The sequence below is a fragment of the Ischnura elegans genome, chromosome X (assembly GCF_921293095.1).
Source record: "Ischnura elegans chromosome X, ioIscEleg1.1, whole genome shotgun sequence".
Lineage (NCBI taxonomy): Eukaryota > Metazoa > Arthropoda > Insecta > Odonata > Coenagrionidae > Ischnura > Ischnura elegans.
Genome location: NC_060259.1, coordinates 67,544,717 through 67,563,477, shown reverse-complemented (window position 1 = coordinate 67,563,477; position 18,761 = coordinate 67,544,717). Strand labels below are relative to the sequence as shown.

The window sequence follows — 18,761 nt, the reverse complement described above, 5'->3', positions numbered from 1 at the left end:
ATACAGGTACGGAAAGGTCGTACGTAGAGAGTATTTGAACACATGGGATGATTGATGGAATTTTTCCATGTAACTCTTGGTCGTGTACGCAGAAGCCGAAATTACTGTTGTTAATATTCACGCGGAGGGAATTACTTCATTATCATAGCATAAAACGGCCAACGTACATCGGTCGAACTAGCTTCCTATTAAATCTTTTTAATTTCTTGTCATCTATGTGGTGCCTTCAGTGAATAGCCAACGCCAGGCTTCTTCGGGAAAATCTGAATGTAGAAAATAACTTTGTACGCAGTCACGCGCCCTGATGCAAACCTGTACGTTTTTTCGTCAGAAATTAGTACCTAATTGCGACTTTCTCCTGTGTACCATGTGAACGTGGGTCTCTGGCACCTTGTATGGAAACATTGTATGGAATTGACCTTTGAGGAAGATGGCTGGGTGATGTAATTGTTAGCACAACTGACCGGCAATAGGGAGATCAATGTTTGAATCGTGCGTTTTGTTTCGGCGTAGAAACAATATTTTTTCCATAAAAATAGAACATGACTTATTTCCTAAAGATGAGGATGTAGGCTTCGATTTTTGTATGGATTCCATCCATACCAATCCATCGGTGACGGGTGTCCTTACGGCCGGTGCCGCGGTTTTCATGCGGTGGTAAGCGTATACGTATGGGTTATGGAAAGTGTTTTGCTGGTGCACGTTAAGACATATATTCCGTATAAACTGGTGTAAGAGGTTCACTTTTTTCCAAAAATCCGCAGCCGAAAATGTTATTTCGTCTCATACGCGAATTCCCAAAAGTCTGACCAACGTTCTAATCTATCGGGCGAAAATGCAAACAGCCTGTTGCATCAAAGCGAAATTTCTTGCTTTTGGGGTCGGTGCCTTTGATACCGGTCCCCATTACTAATTAGAAGATATTGGAATATTTAGATATAGAACGAAAGCAAATGCCTATATCCCCAAGATATCGGATTTCGAAAAACAGTAAAAAAAATATCTTTGACTACGGCGCTTAAAAAAATCGTTGCTCCGATTGCCCTGGCGCGGTTCTTACTCAGGTTTCTGTGGTAATTATTTAATTAGCGACTTTTTGGCTCGGTATCCAAATTTCTTCAGGTTTCGTAGGAGGACGGAACTAGTCATTTTTGGTCCAGTGTACTCATTACGAACATGGAGTACTGTTGCAGAACTTAAGTTGCTAGGCTTTTAATCTTCACGATATCATAGTTTGGCAAACTCAGCCTATTCGTAGTTCAAACCCAACACTTCTTTGCCACCCGTTACGAGGTTCATTTTGGCTTTGTTGGCGCCCATGAGTGAGCGTTGCAAGGCTCCACTTCATTCTAGGCGACTGTAAGATTGTGACGCGATTACGTTTGTAACTTGCGAATATTCTTGTCCAGAAAGTGTCTACCTTTGGTCGTTGGCGCGTCGATTCTTCGTCAAGGAAGCCGAGGGTCGAGAGATGGACAGCACGCGGGCCTCGTCATTGTGGAAAGTCTCTCAGATTTGGTAGTGAGAATATTTTGCGTGTGAAGTCGTAATGCATCATTGGGCGCCTTTCGCAATGATTTGGGTAAATTGCTCACCGCTGTCTCTATCTGTGCACCCACGCTCCAAATAAATCCTGTTCTCGTGAACATGACTATCATTGGGCCGCTGGGAATCGTCTCGTACGTAATCCCAAAAACTCCGCATTTTACGTCCTCGTAGCACAAGAAGGACCGAATTCGTATTGCTACCTAGATGGACCAATAACCGTCATTTTGACGGCTAGTAATTATTTTAAACATTTCTTAGTTTATGTCATAACTTATTGATAACTTCACGAAATTAACTTTTTCCTTTATTTGCCAATACAATTGAGTGTTTTGTTACAAATTATTTTACAATAAAGAATTAAAAATGAACAGCGGTCACGTCGCACCTGCTTCCCGTGCCCTGGCCTACTACATGCTATTCGGTATGACACATATGCTGCTCATTTCCATTGAAAATCTAATAAGGATTGTTAAATGCGTAAATGTGATTTAACTACAAGATCAATACGGCCAGACATAATAGAGTGTAATAATTTCCTGAATAAAACACGTATTACCTTCACAAATAAAATTGAAACGCTTAGACCGTCATATTTACGAGTCGAATCAAAAGGCGACAATTGAAAGTAGACGGGTGGTATAACTCCATTTCTGTATGAAAAAAATAAATTATATTTTTACATAATACGTTACCTTAAAAAGTAAATAAAAGTCATGACAAATGAAGACAGGAAAAAATCTAAGCAATATGATTAAAGTAGAGGTTACCCGTCCAAATGAAGTGTCTGGTCCTTTAAGTGTTAAAGCATACTGTCGCCTTTTGATTCGCTCTGCGGAGGAAGGGGAATCGCAATTTTCAACATGAGAGCATTTCTTATTCCTATTCTGATAAAAACCCTCGAGTAAATGGGAGTGCTCAAGATGACTGCGCAGTTGCAAAAAAGTTTTAGCCAACATTGATTCCCACTAACCTGTGTTTTTTTGGGGATCGTAAAAAATAGCAAAAATATTAATAAATAGATTCGATATAATTATTGATACTTCACCTTCATCGTGAATGTTGAAATAAAATTTTCAACCGAATTTGACTACAGGTAAAAGGTAAGCAATCCCTATAGTCGGAATCATCATTCTAAGATTACCTTATTTCATTTGCCATTCTTACCTCATTACCTTTGCCATTTCTGTCGTGGTCGCGTGCGTAACAGTCAAAATTCGCTCTTTTTTGTTTACTCTTGAGTTAAAAACAGCACAGTATTTGAAACAATTTTTTCATCGTAATGCCATTTCATTCCATGGAGCTGTACTCCGATGCTGTGTACTGTGGATACATGCTCACCCATCGCGCATTTAAACGGGTTTACAGAAATCGCCCCTCGCGACGCTGACGGTAGAGCAATGAGAATTCCACGCATGGGCGGATGTATAGAGTCACAGGGGTCATGTTCTATCACGGTTTTAAAAATTTTATTGGACTAATATATTTCATATACTTCTGAAGGAGTTAAGGGAGTGTAAGTATATGCAAATGCATGGTTACAAGTCCCAAACGTGAGATAAGTTTGAGTTGTATTTATCGTATAACGTAGCACTCTCTACTGTAAAAATGCCCCTCTCCTCCGGGGGATATTTCATACTCCCCGGACCCAGGGCATGACACCACCCCCCAATTTCGATGCTGAATCCGTTCCTGATTTCACGGGGCGTTAAATGATAATTTGGGCTATTAACCAAAGTATATATTCGAGATGATGTCCCATTTAATTTATAAATTTTCATTGTTATTCGTCGCGAGTGAAAATTCTCTTTTCTTTAATGGGAAGCAATGGATCGCACTGCGATCTTCTCCGCGCCAGGGGCATATTTGAAAGCTGATGGAAAAGCGAGGAAAGTGGTGGCTTAAGCCTGAATCACACGATCATTTTTTTTCTATCCCATTCGAGGGTCAGCTCCAGGGATTTCTCCAATGATGACGAAAAAAATGACCATTTCAAGCGATCATTTTCCATGATGGCTCTCTAGGGATGGTAATTCCATCCCTTTTTCCATCACTCCGCACGTCCCTTTTTCCGTCGCTGAAAATAACGTTGACACTTTCCGTCAGCCGATCAGAACGCTTGGCTGCTAACTGTGGTTGTAATGCCTCGTTAGACCACTGATTGAATGATAGTTGTAAATACGGAAAGTGACGGAATAAGCAATGGAAAAAGGGACGGTGGGAATGACCCTGTGATTGGGAAAATGATGGATCGAGGGATGTCTCTGTTGGCCCCTGAAAACCTATCGCTGGAGCTGTCATTCTGGGGGATCAGGTTGATATGGCGGCTAAAGTGCTGGATTTCCATTCCGTGGGCTCTGATGCTGATCCCGGCGGTGGCAGAGAATTTTTATAGACTGCCCGATCCCTGGTTGAATGTTGTGTCGAAGATATTCCAAGCGCAACACTCCCTCCGTCGGATGGGACGTCAAGCCGTGGTCCCCTTGGCGCCTTCCGTTAAGAGCAGGCTAATGCCTACGCCGAGTTTCTCTCCACCCTTCCTTCCAAACCCTCCTCTTATGGTGTAAATGACCTCAGCTCTCGGTCTCCTCCTCTAAATACCATACAATACCAGCTATCAATCTGAGGGACAAATATCATCCTGTGAACCAGGCTTTACGTGAAGCTTCTGCGATACGGTGCATCCTCTACGCAGTACCTTTGCCTTTACTCCGAGCTGTGTTTCTTGCAAGAGGACTGCATCGGGGAGGCCAATTCCATCCCGTAGAAGGCTGATTTCTGTTGCCACATCGATAGCGTTTTATCTGTTTTCAAAAATGTCCGCGGCGAGGTGATAAGTGTATAGCGATCCACTTTTTTCTCAATATTTTGGAGTATCGTCTTTGAAAATGATAGGAATATCATTGAAAAGTAATTAATCTGATTGATCACATCATCATGTGTATAAATTTCGGTTAATTCCCCTAATTATATCTTATTTTCCCCAGATACTCCGAACAATTTGTCCGTCAGCGACGCGAGTGGCGACTTTTGTAAACCCATTTAAATGCGCGGTGGGTGACAACACATTTTGAGGCCGACTTGAGGATCCTCTTTTTTAATATTCGTGGTTTCTTGGATAGCGGGGACTCGAACGCTTGTCGATAAGCGCTCTTACGCTTGTTATTCTTCCCTTTTTTGCTCGCCCACCCCATCCTTTCCAATCCGCCCACCCATCGTTAATAGCGCGAAGGGGAACGGCCTCTGCTGTCGTTCAACTCCCCAAAAAGAACCAGCCTACACACACTGCCGAAAAGCTTGCTACGAATGACCATCATTGGAAAAAATCATCATTTGTACTTTGGAAATACTTGCAGCGGTACCTCAGTGCCTACATTTACGGGCGGAGAATCGCTTTAAAAGGACTGTAGCCACTGTGTATAAAAGACGAAGGTTAAAAATTAATGGTGCTACTGTCTGCTCTCTATTCTGGACTGAGTTTTCCTGAAAAATACGTTGCATGCATACATCTTTTGTGAAATTGCTATTGTAGGGGGCGAATCCTATCTGGAAATGTCGATGAAGGCTACCTTTTTGTTTTTCCACTCGCATATATCCGCTATTCATGTGAAATGAGTTTCAATACGTGACGTTTGAATCAGAAGCATAGATAGTGGGATCAGTGAGCCCATCCGTAGAACAAATTGAGAAGAAATTATAAATCATTACTTATTAACGCCATAAAAGCCTCGAAAAATGAAAAAAGAGCATTCAGCCTTTTTTGATACAGTTAAAAATTCATTTCTACTCCGAAAAATATGATAATTATTATTTAGTTATAAATTCTTGATATTGACGTCTAGTGTTCAATTTTTGAATATTTATTCATAATAATCTTTTAAAAAGTTTTATAAAATACAATTAATGATCTCTTCTTGCAAAGAAGAGATCCTTAATCGTGTCCCGAACGGATAGGTAGAGTTGCAGAAAGGATTCTCGGATTCCCCACCGGATAATTGGCTGCAAGTCTCCCGACGTTTCGAAGAACGACTTGGTTCTTCATACTCATGGGATCTTCTAAATAATTCAGAACCCAAAAATCCTTTGTGCACCTGATTCGCCGGGAAAATATAAGGATAGGTTGAGAAATTCGTTTTTCTCCCAATCAATAAAGGTCTTTCATAATTGTTTGGGTGAGACTCAATAGTTAGATATCTCCAACACGCACATTATTTTATTTTAATTTTTTTATTAAATCCGGGCGTCCTCACACCCAGGGGTGCCGACTTACAAAAAATATTGGGGGGGCCCAAACCGGGGATCTTGCCCCGGGAAATTTTGTAAGTAGTGAGTTTTAAGTTTTTTAAGCATTTTAGAAGAGTCACATGATGAAAATTAGAACCCTGATAACTCGAATCTCGATATCTGGACACTCCGGCGAAAATCGACAAGCCTGAGACATTTTTTCATTCTTTTATCATGGATATATCGAAATTCCACCAAATTAAGACAGAAACGATTTTATACGAGAATAATGCAATTTACGATAAATATATCGGAGAATCAGTCTCTGGGGTTTTGGTAGCGGAAGCAGTGGAGAGACAGTTGAGTAATCGGCTGAGTCCTGAGGGTTGTGGGGAAAGAGAGGAGAGACAAATGGCGATGAAAGCAGTATTCGGATGGATTAAGCTGGAAGTTATCGCATTGCGGACCAGTGGTCAATAAAGGGGAGCATTTCAATAAATCCATAATACCCTGCGAGCCACTTCAAGGGTACTTGGTAGGAGGTGATTATTATTAAACCGGTGGTTGTATCTCTCTTGATGAACCCCTGACTTGGGCGAAAATATACTCTATGGCAATCGAAGGTGCTATTAACTATAGACTAGGTGTTACTTTCCTCATTCATAATTTATTCATACCGTTTTACGAGGGAAACAGAAAGTATTGTATCAGATGATGACTCTATGAGCCGAAACGCGTCGTACGTATTAAATACATATGAAAAGGTGCAACTACCTTTTATTTCAATATGTCAAACTTTCGCTGTATCACGCCTGAATCGGTCGAACGTAGAAAAAAGAATGCAATAATTTTGGTTTGTTTTGGTATGTTCTTTTGTAATATGAGGTTGGTGGAAATTCTTGTTGTGTATTTATTTTGCTCCGCAAAGGGATCTTTCCCGTTTGCCTTCTCTTCTCGAAAGGCACCATAGGGGCTAACGAGCCTTTATTAATTGACAATGGACCGCTTATCTTCCTCTTGCGGCCTCAATGTCAAAGGTTTTCGGACGTAACGTCCCATTCAGATGAGATGGAACCATTAGGTACGTCGGAACTTACATGCGACTAGGTAATTATTTTGTATTGTAGATTTCAGTTACTCTTTTCGGACAAACACCTGTGGTAAAAATATAGGTTGGCAATTCCGAAAGACCTGTGGGCTGAGGCAGTGAAATTTTAGCACTTTTGGATTTTTCTTACTTCTAAGCTTTTAATCGGGTGTCTTTATTGTTGATGATCAATTTATATTAATGAAAATGGTTAAATTTGATTTAATTTTTCAATCAGAAAGTGGTCTGTATGTTTCGTGAGGTGTGAATCGTAAAATATTCTTTCTTTTAATACAACCAATGATGTTTTCTCTCCCTGGTTATGTTTCTCAGCATTTGCGAAATAGCTTTATCAATTGCAGAAAAGTTTCTCGGGTTTTCCACCGGTTGATGTCGTCCATGTCTCCCGACGTTTCGATCCGCGACTTGCTGATCATCCCCAGGGGATCTTTGGAAGATCCCCTGAGGATGATCAGCAAGTCGCGGATCGAAACGCCGGGAGACATGGACGACATCAACCGGTGGAAAACCCGAGAAACTTTTCTGCAACTGATACGCCGGGAAAACCTAAGATCATACATAGCTTTATCAATGTATGAATTTATTTTTGAAATCTGAAACAATTTAATTTACTCTTATTTGAGTACTTAGCAATGGTTGTCAGTTTACTAACTACTTATCTCATTAACAGAAAAAATGAAACTTCTGGGGCTGAACAAAAGGATTGACATGTTTATGCGTTTTTTTTTATTTATAAGCCGGTGATGGCTTCAGATCGCTCATGACATTGGGCGTCGTCACCCTTGACTAAGACTATAATTCACAATCGTAAAATTAATTTTTTTTTACTGTAAAATAATTTTTCTCGAGGTTGGGGTGAGAGATTAAAATTATCAGGCATATAATTTGATAATTTGTTGCTAGCATTATCACGGAAAATGCTTCGTAAATCTCCGCAGTAATATTTTTGTGTTGCATAGTATGTTTTCACAAACACACTGCGGGAATTTGGTAAGTTGCTTCTGTGGTAATGCGATGTATGAGAGGTTTATTTTTGGCCATACCATTGGCATCTGACCATACAATTCTTTTGCGTTTTTTGGTCGTAGTGCCCAGCCAATTTCCTGTCTCCTGAGCGTTTATTTTTTGGTTGATAAAAATTTTTGTCACGTGCGGTTTTTAAATGGCATTGCGGTTGCTTATTAATCATCGAGGATGTGGGATGTGGTTGGGGTTAACAGCCGATTTGAGGAGTTTGTGCTCGAATATTACAAAAGAGCATCCTCAAGTTGGCCTCTAAATGCGTTGTCACCCACAGCGTTTTATATGGGTTTATGAAAGTCGCTAATCGCGTCGCTGACGGACTAAGTGATCCGAGTATGCGGTATGCGGTAATGCGGTATAATTAGGGGTGTTTACCGAAATTAATGTGCATGATGATGTGATTTATCAAATTCATAAATTTTCAATGCTCTCCGTCGCAATTACAAACAATAAAATGTATAAAATATTGGAAAAAAGTGAATCGCATTGCACTCATCACAGCGCCGCGGACATTTTTGAAAACTGAAAGAGAAGAAATACGTAGGTGTGAAAAGATTAGCTGATAGGAGAATTGAGTGGAGAGCTGCGTCAAACCAATCCTAGGATTGTTGACCAGTGATGATGATTAAAATGCTACCGAAGGGGCAACAGAAATCAGACTTCTAAGGGAATGCGCCTCCTCTGCGCTGTCTCCTTGAGTTTGTGCTTCGGATTGGGAGGGAGGTCGCAATCCAATGAGCGAGTTAGTAGGTCGTTGTTTGTTCTTTCCCAGGGTATTGTGAAAATACTTTTAATATTCTAAGTAGTTGTATCAGCGTAAGTTCACCTGTATGTTGCTAATGAACACTGGGGCTCCTGTAATTCCTCTGACGATCACGTTTTCCGTTGATTTAGGTTTAATTTAACGAATAGCGGCGCCGTTGAGCCATGCGGGAAATACGTGAGTTACGAGAGGTTTAATGGTGCAGTTGTGGAGGAGTAGTTACATAGTGGGAGGGGTAAAGTGAATTTAATTTGAATGCGGATGTCTGAACTTAAGGTCTGTTTACACGGTACATTAACCGAGTACAATGACGAGTTAAAGTCTAAATGTATGAACGCGTGAATGAACACGAAAACGTACTATGTAACCACTCAACCTGTGTAAATGCATGTACAAAAAGTAGAACCTGCTCTAATTTGGATTATGCATTCGTACATGTTCTGTTCCGGTCCACGAAAATCGTTCATGCCAACAGACATTAACTCGTACGTGTTAACGTATGTAGTTAACAGGCCTTTACAACTGGCTTGGCTGGTTGCTGAGATTATAATGTAGTGAATTTATCGTTCGATTCTAATATTTTTCCTTGAATCCCATGAGTCAGTCGCCTTGCTTTGGTCATGCATGATGAGGGTATCGTCCAGGACTACGAATGCGTGAGGATTACGCTTCCTCGTGCTCTTGGAGGGCAGTGGCCTGAGGAGGCGTCACCCCGTCGCTCTTCGGGCGAACATTCTCGGGGTGCGGGCCTCTGCTCCCCGAGCCTCTCCATATACGTTCTCTCACTTTCCCTTTCCCTCAGCTCCACTCCATAGGATCCGTGGAAACCGCTTCGTTTCGCGAACACGCATGCGATGGCGAGCGTAGCGTACTCGGACAACTTTTTTCTCTGGGGCAGTATGCGTGCAATTCCTGAGCTCGCGGCGACGCTGCGGTTCTCTCCGCGAAAGTGACATAAGCTGGGTTCACATGGATCAACGGAACGGGCGTGAAGCGGTTAAGCATCTGGCCAATCACCATATACCTTGAATAGTAGACCTTAGACCTCTTATATTCTTATTATCCGTGCACTGCTTAAATGTCAAAGATTTTCCGATGATGCTCCTGTCTATTCCGGAATTTCCACAATCTAAACGATGAATTTCACTTCCAATTGAGGATCGTAGGCTCCATCCTCCAGAAGTTCGCTGGTGTTTCATTAATTGACGGTGTGATTTGTTTATTTAAGTATTCTACCTATTAATGTTGGTTTCCATGGAGTACTTGAGATGCATTCTGGCAGCTTCTCCTTCCTTCATGTACCTACTTACCTCTTCAACTCACAGTAAGGCCTCCTGCCTTTCACTCTATCTAAAAATCCTATTCTCTTCCATCCTCTCCCTCGTTTACGTAGCATTCTACCCTCTAACATTGTTTTCAGCATCCCCTCCCCGCTAAGTACTCGCTCCATTACAGTTTGAAAAATAAATAGACCCTTATTTTTCCGTTTTTCGATCCCTTGCCTGCTTCTTGAGCTATTCGCGGCGAAAAATCGACGGCCATGACCCCTTCGCTGATGAGTTGATGCTCACTGCGATGACACACCACGAACTCAAGGGTTCGCAGTTTCTCAGCTACTCCTCACATTGGCCTCGGATGGTTCGTTGCAGTTGATACTCTGTGATTCCTTCCCTCATTGAAAGTTCCTTTCTGAATCAGCTCTCTAATGGCCGCACCAACTCGAGAAAAGTGGCCGGCAGCTTTAACGTTTTCTTGCCAATCGAAACGCACGGCCGCTAACAGCAGTTGTAACTCCACGCTTGGCTTTTAATTGGACGGCAGTAGTCGTATCCAACTTCTTTCCATTTATACTCGCCGCATCACGCGTCGCGGTAGACGGAATAATCTACTCGAACTCTTATCCACCCAAGCAAATATACGGATACTACTGAAAATCTCTGCTACGGCCGGGGTTTGAACCTAGACATTCATGTCAAAGTAACTGTGACCACACCTATCGGATCCCCTCCTGAGCGGCTATGACCCCAATGATTGTGATTATCATGCCTTCGGTCCTCTTAAGGCCTGTTTACGCGGTACATTATCTCGTACAAATAAATGTAAGTATAATTGTATTAACGAGAATGAGCGCCAAAATGCACCGCGTAACCATCCAAATTGAGCGAATGCATGAGCAGAAAATAGAATGTGTTTTAATTTGATTCATGCATTTGTTCTTGTTCTGTTCCGGTTTATAAAAATCTTTCATGCGATCAGACATTAACTCGTACGAGTTAATGTATCGCGTAAACAGGCCTTTAGATGACTTTTTAGATTTTGATGAGATTAGGTTAATTTGGTTTGAATTCGTGTCTTGAGGATGTTATTATGTGATGATCACTCGTGCGTTCACACGTTTTTACTTGTGGACGAAAAGTAAAGAATTCTCCACAAATTTGTAGAACTTCTAGTGGAAGTGCAAATTTATGTTACGGGGAAGTCGAACGATGTTCTCGTTCAGTGAGGGCTATTCATTGATTGAAACTACTGCCTGCGTCGGGCTGATGCACGGGAGCGAAAATGTGTTTGTAGTTTTCACTCGCAGTGAATTATTCAGGGAACGTGGACTGCTACCGGCGTTAACTGGGAGGAAGGCACAGCAATCGTAAATCAATAGATTCGTCTTTACAGCTGTCCACTCCCCTCTTTTCACGTGGAAGCGCTTTAATACTCCCCAGTTATCTATTTTAGTATTCTTCTCGAGCTCATAGGTCCATTCTAGTTCGCTTGCTTAGTGATATATTTTCACCCATTAATTGAATTAGGTTGTGCGGTATAAAACCTTTCGATAGCCCTTTAGCCTACGTGCCCGGCTGAACAGACGAATCTTACCGCATTCTCCCTCGATACTGGTTCTGAGTTTCTTTCCATTTGTCTTCGTAGTCTTTTGTACCTGTTACTAATAAATTTTTAATAATTTATAAATTCATAATTACTGTATTACTTACGTGCAGCTTTAATTGCACACTCTTGGTCATAGCTTCTCTTAATATGATGTACTCCATCTGTAAATTTTCAATCGCGTTTTTACTGCGAGCATTACTTTTGGCCGCTGCGTCAATAGTCTGTTACTTCTTACGTAAGGGAAAATACTTGTCTAAACCATCCTCCTGAATATTTTGTAGAAAGTTAATTTGAGCATAACGGTAAATGCGACTGTAGTGAAATATTTGTTTAGTGTCAACTGTTATGTAAACCATTAAATCGTATATTTCACTTCCCTGTTTTCGAGGCCGTAGTCTGCGGGGGGATTAAGGGGTTCATCCTTTCCCAGAAATTCTCGAGAGTTCTTCGGAGTGTCCCCTCGAAATGAACCCTCCCCCCCGAAATTCCCAGCCTGAGAAGGTTTTTAATAACTCTTTTCCGGTGAGTACTATCCTTATATGGATTTGAGTGGAGATTGACTTACCGGTACAGCCAAGCCACTCGCCTCCGGCGCGGCAATTCAGTGAGGTATTTACTTGCGTCAAACCAACGCTGGGATTGTTGAACAGTGATGATGACTGTCTTTATCCGTACCCTCTACTTCCTCGAGTAGTTTTTTCTCCTCACCCGTCTTCCGAAGCGTAAATCTTCCCGCGCCATTTTAGCCAATGAAGTGACGATAATAAATTCTTTCTTTTGTTGTAATGTTTTTTATCGTTACAGCGTCAACCGTAGTGCGGTACATCACTCTTGGGAGTGTACAGCATTTGCCTGCGGAAATTAATTGACGTATACCATGCCCTTATGAAAAAAATCTTTTCTTATGAGGATATCCTGTATGATATGTTTTTCACCGAGTAATAAGAGTTGAAAAACTTCATTGTGATTATGGGTACATCAAAATGTCAAGGCGGCTGAAGTGCGCGAGGTTGCTTTTTAGTAATTTTGACAGTGTTTGAACTTTTTTTAAGAAACATAGTTTTGTCGAGAATTTAATGAAAATTAAGCATGTTAACACGATTAAACGATGTAAAGAAAAGCCTCCATATTTCCTCCCAGGGTCTTGGGTTCAATTCCTGCGGCAAGCCTTCGGACATCCCCAGTAAAATCCTCGAAGTGCGAGGTTGAAAAGGGATAGGAACTAGCCCCCTTAACCCAGTCTGCGAGAACTTCGCATGCTTTTAGCTTAGTCCGGGGTGAGCTCTAACCTTACGTAGTCCATCCAACCTTAAGGTTGAATAACTGAGTGAGTGGTACTTCATCTGCTTTCCAAACCGTGGTCTCAGGTTTGCTCTGAGTGGCTGGTTTTCCGACGGCCAACTACACTATCGAAGTATAGAAACTGGGCTCTCCTAATAAAGTAGGCCATTGCAATTTGTCTTTCGAAGAAAAGCGTACATAGATACTGGGGGCATGCGGTGAGCCAAATTTGGTATGTTGTAATGGAGAAGGTGAAAGGTCCGCCTGAGAGAGGACCAAATCCACGCGGACGAAGCCCTCGTGTCCGAGAATGTGTTGCCGTCTGGGTTGCTCTTCGAAACTTGACGGCGAAGCGTGCCTCCCGGTACCGAAGGACATTCAGGCTACAAACAAGCACACTTATCATACAATATGTTTTATTGGTAGCACTGCGTAAAACCGTCATTGTGTGGGCGTTTTTCTGCAGGGTTTTTTTTCCAATAAGGACGACAGTCAATATCCGTAGGTTTTTCTCACGTTCACTAACATCTTTCTACACGTGGTCAATGGTAACTGTGTTAACTTATAATTTTATTTGTTGATTTAAAATGGAACTTCTATTTCTTTTCATGTAATTTCTCGGCATATAATTTCATGAGCAACTTGACAATGTATTTAACTGCATATATTTCATGTTTGAAGAGGGGTTAAATGGAAGATGGGACTTTCTAGTCCCAATCTCGGGCAATAAACACGTTTTAATATTATTACAATCCTGCTCTTCTTTCGGAATCATCATTCCCCAATCGCTGAAGGAACTCATTACCGGTTAGCAGGGCCGTAACTGGCATTTTTGTCAGGGGGGGCAAAGATCAGCTTGCCGCCCCCTCCCCTAACCCCCCTCGTGCACCTTCAAATGTAATGCATCCGTGAGCGGTTTTTTATGCTGTGGTTAAAATTACTCACCGTATGTTTGCTATTAAGAAGTTTTGGTAGTATTATTTTTTAATAATTCATAAATTCATAATTATTGTTAAATGATTTAATAAAAAAATTAAATAACTTTTTTCTAGTAAACTTTTCAAATTTTGCCGCCTCCTGAAATTTGCCACGGTTTTCCACGACTTCACACGCTCACCGTCATAATATAGATTTCCTGTGTGGCGATTGGTGTTTTGTTATTTTTCGCGTATTATTGTTTCTTGACATGTATAAATATGAAGAATCTGAGCTTTTCCCGGTGAATAGCATGGATGAAAGCTTCTCGGGTTTCCAACCGGGTCAGGATCTGCATTGTGTAGGCCTTTCATCCATGTATAAATATCATTGCCAATGAAACTAAAATGAAATTTACTCTGTAGTGAAGTCAGCTGCTGCGGTCATGATGACCACTTCGGACACAATTCATGCCTAAAATATCGGTCCTAGTCACCCAAGGTATCAAAAATCCAATTAATTTCGGTAGTTTCGAAGCCGATCGCTATGATCGGCATGGCGTGGCGGGAAATTTCATTACCGATTATTACGACTGGCGTAGGGGTCAGCGTGTTAATTTAAAAAAAATCGTTATGAACTATATAGGGGCGTGGTTATGTCTCCAACTCATGAAAAGTGAGCGGCTACTTAGACGTTTTTTTTTCAAAATTATGATAAGTATTTTACGTCCTGACTTATCTTTTTCTTCCATTAACCGACTTTTTTTGCTGAATTGCGATTTCGGGTCTGAGTCAACGACCCCATTTAAAACATTCTACGAAGTCAATGCGACAATACTCGATACTTGCGTTGGCTTTTTTCGTGATTATCCATTGCCACGGTATTCTCTACTCCTTCAAGAATCTCTTTCACTAGTTTTTTAGTTCTTTGGAGAAGTACCTTGCATACAATTTTCATATCATTTACATTGTTATAAGTTTAACTCGCAATCTAGATTTTCGCGCAATGTGAGAAAGATAGGGGAGTAAGGGGTTAAGCTATAGATCTTTCATATCTGTATGAAAGATCTATAGGTTAGGCGGCCCTTAGACCAGCCCCTCCTAAATCTGCCCCTGCCCTCCGCGGCGGTGGTATTACACTGGGGTGGTCCTTATGTTTAAAGTTTTCGAATTTATTTTGTGATGCCCCCAGATTTCTTCCATTTGGTCGAAAAATAAATCGTGAGAAATATTTTTGCAATCGGATAATGGGGTAACGTGCCACATCGTAAGTTTTGAAAAATTCATATTTTTTGGATATAACTGAGGATATTGACACTGTCAGACTTATGTATCACTCTTCTGTTTTTACAACGACTCGTTAGGCATTTGTGTTGTACCACCTCAATTATCTTTCATTTCTGCCCTTTGGTTCCCGGGATATCGTTCCAAGAGCGAGTGCGCGCCACCCTAGGCGCGCCCTCTCTCGCCAACGCTCGAATGTACTAAGGTCTAATCTAAATGCCTGTTTACATGGTACATTAACCGGTACGAGTAAATGTCTAAATGTATGAACGCGAGAATGAACATGAAAATGCACCGTGCAGCCACCCAACTTGTGCGAATGCATGAACGGGAAATACCACCTGTTCTAATTTGGTTCATGCATTCGTACATTTTCCGTTCCGGCCCACAAAAATCATTCACGCAAACAGACATTAACTCGTGCGTGTTAATGTATCGTGTAAGCAGGCCTAAATACTATTACATACCTACAAGTGGCTGCGGAGAAAGAGATGACCCGCCCCCAAAAACAACAGACTTAATCCGCTTTTGCTGCGACTCCTATGTTTAAATGGAGGAAGATTTTGTGTCGTTTTAGTATTTCCCTCTTCGGAAATCGGTCTAAGAAATTATTAGTAAGAATACCATCAGAGTGTAACTTTTTCTCGCAGACCGATAGTGGCGCCATAAACTTAGTCGGGATATTTTTTTACCGCCATTTTAATTGTTTTTGGCGCAATACCTCGTACAGATAACTTAAGTTCTGTAGTGTCCCGGTAATAGATCAGCTTGGAAACGTATGTCATTCCGATTTGAATTCTGTGCACTCGTGAGAAACACGCCGCGGTTTGCGACAGCGCCATTTGCGAAATTCAACGCAGGGGCGGGGGGCGGTGATGTGGATGTGGGAGGGACTGCCCCACGAAGTGCGACGGGCCGCAGCAGACATTCGGGTCGAAATGGGTGCACCTGCCCGGTACGTTAGGTGGGCAATAGTCGCTATTTCGACTGTGGCTTGTAGCAACTATTAAATAAAAAAATGGAAAAAAAAACTGTTTTATTCCACCAATATTTTTTTAATGGTAGCACTAGTTACGACGCAGCGGTGTTATCATCAGAACCCTAATTGGTATTAGATGATGACACCGCTACGTTGAAACTAGCCCCATAATAAAAAAAAATTGTGGAAAAAAGCAAAAAATTATTTTTTTAAATTAAAATGAACTTCCACGAGGTTGAGCCTGAGACGATAGACATAAGCAACTATGTATTAAATATTTATGGCATGTACTCTCGTCTGGAAATTAATTGTCTCTGAAAAGTCTGGGAGTGTTTGGGAGAAGGTCAAGATATCTAGAAAAATTATGTTTTCTGCAAAAGTGAAATGGTAGTTTTCCCAAGCAGTATACATCTATGGTATTTGAGCATCCGATTTCCTGAATATTATTTAGGTAGATCTCTATATCTGCAAAATTCATGTCAATACCCTGATTTTGCATAATTTAGGTTATTTTTTACTGCTCTTAATCGCAATTTTTTGACCTCTTAAAATTGGAAATCGGAGAAACGTGTGAAAGTTTGGTAATTCTTGATTGATATTACAGTGGTCACCGTGATTTCATGTCTCCTCATCTTCTTATTATTTCTTCATAGAAGAATATCACCTAGTAAGATCAGCCCATTTGACCTTTGTCGTTCATCAATATCTTTTTTGCAATCATTTCTGTGGTTAATATCGGCTTTTATGGCTACTCCTTCATGTAGTCACTATTAGGGAATACCCTACCCTTTAACAAAGAAATTTCCTTGGAATTTTTTATTATCAATTCATTTCTGATGTCAGTAGGTCAAATACGTTGCACTGACAGCCTTTTGCCCCTATTCTCAGAAACCGACGGCAGTTACATATCTTCGATATGCCTCTTTTCATTGGAGTTACGAATGATGGTGTTGTCACCACAAAATATTATAAACAGCAAGTACAACGTTACCTAATGAATTCCAAAATCAGGTGAATGGAGACAGTTAATTCTTAGGATCAGAGGTTTGGAAATGATGAACCTAGCCATGTCATAATTGGCCATGTATTATGGAAAATAATGGTTCAAGCTATCATGTCCACTGCCATTGAAAAGAATGGCTAAAATGATCGGAGCTCTTGAGCATGAAAAATGACCATGTGAATCTGGCTTAAAGTTGGGCTAAAACTGCAGTTTCAAAGGGCACTAGTATTGGAGCTATGCTATGTAAAGCTTTCATAGTTTTAAAGATTCTTAGTAAACTAAAAACCGTTAGTTTTTAGTTTACTAAGAATCTTTAAAACTATGAAAGAATAAGCATTCCATATTTTCCTTGACATCATGCAGCATTCTAAATTTGGGAATTTAGATGACTTGCTGCAGTTGGATGTAACACCCATGTCCTTATTTTTCAGTATCTGAAATGACTAGTTATTTGTAAAGAAGGCTACAATTTGAAGATGATTTATTTTAGTGGTTACTATTAGTTTTTATAATGTTTAAATGTACCTAATTTTCTTTTATAAATGTCTTATTTAGTTTGTTTTTGCTTTCAGATTAATTAACGGGTTACATCCAGGAGCTGTGAAGAAGATAAACACCATGAAGGCTCCATTCAAGCAGGTGAGTTTTAAAAATCAAATTTACTATTTTCCTTACGGTTTGATTCTGTAATTTCATTTTGTCTCCATGCCTCATGCTATCAAAAAAGTAGGTGAAGATAGTATGTTGGTACTCAGTCTTTTTATTGATCAAGCAGCCCCAAGGTCTTGCAAAATATAGTAGTAATTACTCAGTGTCTTTTTATCAATCAAGTAGCTCCAACATCTGCACACGACATACAAGATAGCACTGATATCCTGAATTATTACTAAAAAAATATTCAAATCTCAATTACACATTCTTAACATTTTATAATATTTAAAATGCATTTTTATCACCATACCTCCGCTCAGGGCAATATGATCAATTTTCATCATACCTTCTTTTGGGTATCATATGAGAAATACCATCCGTGGCTTCTGTAGCTATTTTTTTCTTGGTGTGTGAAATAATGTTCTTGTTGCATTATTTCCCGTTTTCTTTCTAACCACTGGCTCTGGGAAATTGTATTTATGAAGGTCATCATAATCCTATTCTTGAGAACTTCATCTACAATATTTTATCTGTACCTCAAGCCCCTCAATTCTCTAGTGTAGATTACTTGTGCCTCTTCATTACATATAAAAAAGTATGTACTATCTTTTTGCAGAGAATTTTTTATGTTTATGTTACAAATAATAGTTCTTTGAGAAAAATGTCATACTTCATTGAAGAGGTCATTGTCCGAGACTGAAGTGACCGATTGCGCATTTAAAAAAAATTCCTGCTAGAAGTTTGGCTTGTACTAAAATAATAGCCCTCTTATTGTCACTATTGCTTTAAATAATCAATTGCTTTTATTTACCCTTTTCTTTTTATGAGTAAAGATGAATGTGCTTGCCTAATGGTTATTGTGTACCAGTCTGATATGTATTCATTTAAAATATTTATGATTTTTTATTTTCTTTTCATTTGATGTGGTTTATATCTTTGACTCCACTTCTTTTTATTCCAGAGGGAGAATGTGGAAATGTTTTTGAAGGGTTGCATTGCATATGGCCTTAAATCCCAAGATCTGTTCCAAGTGAATGACTTGTATGAACATAAGAATTTATACATGGTAAGTCAAATTGGTTTCATTGGCTGTTTATATTTTC

General features: G+C 40.3%; 1 protein-coding gene across 1 annotated transcript in view; it reads left to right on the top strand.

The window, feature by feature from the left end:
• LOC124171815 (myophilin-like) overlaps positions 1 to 18,761 on the top strand; it is a 68,863-nt gene that overhangs the window by 33,169 nt on the left and 16,933 nt on the right. Inside the window, exons 3-4 of the mRNA XM_046551154.1 lie at positions 17,580 to 17,646; positions 18,620 to 18,724. Of these exons, the coding sequence (XP_046407110.1) occupies positions 17,580 to 17,646; positions 18,620 to 18,724 (172 nt within the window). The remainder of the gene's footprint in view (positions 1 to 17,579; positions 17,647 to 18,619; positions 18,725 to 18,761) is intronic.